The sequence below is a fragment of the Orycteropus afer genome, unplaced genomic scaffold (genome assembly GCF_000298275.1).
Source record: "Orycteropus afer afer isolate SDZICR_OR568_19922 unplaced genomic scaffold, OryAfe1.0 scaffold00638, whole genome shotgun sequence".
Classification (NCBI taxonomy): Eukaryota; Metazoa; Chordata; class Mammalia; order Tubulidentata; family Orycteropodidae; genus Orycteropus; species Orycteropus afer.
The window spans coordinates 881184-883901 of record NW_006922225.1 but is presented as its reverse complement, the minus strand read 5'-3'; the positions used below and the strand labels follow the sequence as shown (position 1 = coordinate 883901).

At 54.3% G+C, this 2718-nt stretch overlaps 1 protein-coding gene across 1 annotated transcript in view; it reads left to right on the top strand.

The window, feature by feature from the left end:
- The first annotated feature begins 865 nt into the window (after nucleotides 1–865).
- The window catches only part of EPHA1 (EPH receptor A1), a 27464-nt gene continuing 25611 nt past the window's right edge, over nucleotides 866–2718 (top strand). The window contains exons 1-2 of the mRNA XM_007956614.1: nucleotides 866–870; nucleotides 1103–1318. Coding sequence (XP_007954805.1) covers nucleotides 866–870; nucleotides 1103–1318 — 221 coding nt within the window. The remainder of the gene's footprint in view (nucleotides 871–1102; nucleotides 1319–2718) is intronic.

Genomic DNA, 2718 nt, shown 5'->3' with positions numbered 1-2718 from the left:
ACCCATTGGCACTGGGTCGATGCTGACCCACAGCGTCCCTAGAGGGCAGAGTGGAACTGCCCCAGAGGATGTCCAAGGCTGTCAGTCTTCATAGAAGCAGACTGCCTCATCTTTCTCTCACAGAGTGGCTGGTGGGTTCAAACAGCTGTTTTGGGTAGCGGCCAAGCACTTCAACCACTGCACCACCAGATCTCTTTCACCTGGTGAACAGAAGTCATATTTGTCAAACACTTTTTTTAAATACATTTTACTGAAATATAATTTATGTACAGTGAAACATACAGAACCAAAGTGACTTGGGTCGATGCATTTTTTTTTGTAGTGTTCCCTTCCGCTCCCCTCCTCTCCCACCCCCAGCAACCAACAAAGAAAGTTTCCCTCCATATATAAACCTTCCCTCGACCCTCACATCAATGAACTAATACTATATTTGTCCATCTGTGATTGACTTGTTTCAGCCAGCATAATGTCCTCCAAGTTCATCTATGTTATGCAGGGTTTCACTGACTCTACACTATTCTTCAGTGTTGCATAGTATTCCATTGTATGTATGTATCACAGTTTGGTGATCCATTTTTCTGTTGATGGGCACGTAGGTTGTTTCCATCTTTTTGCTATTGTAAATAGTGCTGTGATGAACATGGGTGTGCATATATCTGTTCCTGTCCTGGCTCTCACCTTCCTAGGATATATACCTAGTAATGGGATTTCTGGGTTAAATGGTATCTCCAATTCCAGCTTTCTAAGGACTTGCCATACTGCTTTCCACAGTGGTTGTGTCAGTTCACAGTCCCACCAGCGGTCAAACACTTGTTTTATAAGGCGATGATCTGATATGACCCCAGGCCTCCACAGCAGTAGCTGAATGCGGCAAGTGTGGCCTCTCTGGGCTTCCATCCCAAATTTTTCCAGAGTTAATTAGCTCCACTGTGCTTTTGGACCAGACTAGTCATCAAATCGTAGATTTCTAAAACAGCGATGCTCGCCTGACCCGGGAGGTACTGCTGGCAGTGTTCAGTCCTGCCCTTGCCGTGCTGGCCAAAGCAAGACTGGCCGTCAGACTCCCACAGGTGGCCCGCTTTCCTCCCCTCCTGGGGTCTAGGTGGTCAGCCTCCAGACACGCCCTCTGCTCCCCGGGGATCCTGCTGGTTAAAGCTGCCCTGACTTGTCAGCCACCGGCTGACAGGCCCCAGCTCTCTGAGACTCCGTTGTTTGCCTGCTCACGCTTCCTGCCGTGGACCTGCCCGAGCACCACAGCAGCATGCGGCCGTTTCCGGTTAATGACGGTCTTCCCAAGCTGGCGAGCACACAATGATCGGTAGTGAGACATGCACAGACGTCAGGCATCAGGTGTCAGACCCGCTGGGTCTGGCCGTCCTTCCACACTCTCTTCCCCGCTCCTGATGCCAAAGGAATGACCAGCAAGCCGTGGATGACCTGAGCTGCTTTTGTTTTTCCTTTGGCTTGAGATCTGTTTGCAGTGGGGGAAGGAACATGTCAACACGGAGGCGTGTCCCTAAATACACCTCAGAGGGGCCGCAGTGAACAACCCCAGGGCGGTTCCCTTTCATCCCTCATCTATCCACCAACTCCAGCACGCGGCGCCCCTTTCCCTGTGGTGCCTGAAAGCCTTCTCTGAGACCTGCCCTGGAAGCTTCGCGCTCTGGCTCCCTGCTTGGCCCTAAAATAAAGGGGATGCTGTGGGCGGAGAGAGATGATAACAGAGAATAAGAGGGGGGGAGCCGCAGCACAGCTCAAAGGGCTCCAGCCCCTAAAACCGGGAACCAGATCCCGTGTGTCAGAGCAGAGCTGTCCCCAGAGGGGCTCCAGTGGCTGCAGCCCCGAGGACCTCTGCTGGACGCCAACCTCTGGCCTCTCCCCAGCAGGGAGCGTGGTGGCCGTTTGCACCCAGGCCCCTGCTGCAGTGCTCACCACCTATCTCCCAGTGCCTTATCATCGCAAGGCTGCAGACTGGCTTCTCTCAGCGCCATCTCAGTCTTTTCCTCGGCCCTTCTGGAAATCCAAGCTCCATCCAAGCACCCTCTCACCCGGGGCCTGGCACAGCCCGGCGCCCTCCGTCCTCAGTAGACGGACCCTAGGCTCCCCCGAACCTATCTTGCAAATAAACCTTCGTGGGAGGACACCTGGCGGCAGTGCGGCCTCGGCCACAGCCTGGCAGTGGTGGATTCGGGGGCGCACTGTCCACCTCCTGTCCTGTGAGGGCAGCGCTCGTGACCAACATCAGCACCGCCGCGGCCTCGGATACGCGGATGCGGACGAGAAGCGAGCTCAGAGCGGCGGTGCTCTGCCCACAGCCACGCGTGTTTGTGGTGGTGGTGGTGGTGGTTAGCTAGTTGCCGATTCCAACCAGTGGCAAATATGTGTGCAGAGCAGAACTGCCTTACGAGGTTTCCAAGACTGTGAGCTCTATGGAGAGGAGCCCTAGTGCTGCAGTGGTTAAGTGTTCAGCTACTAACTGAAAGGTAGAAGTTTGAACTCACCAGCAGCTCCGAGGGAGAAATATGTGGCAATCTTTTTCGCAAAGATTGACAGAGCCTTGGAGACCCTGTGGGCAGTTCCACTCTGTCCTCTAGGGGCGCTGTGGGTCAGAATGGACTTCACGGCAGTGGGTGTGGTTTGGGCTTTGCTTCTGTGAAGACTGACAGCCTTGGAGACCCTGTGGGCAGTTCCACTCTGTCCTCTAGGGGCGCTGTGGGT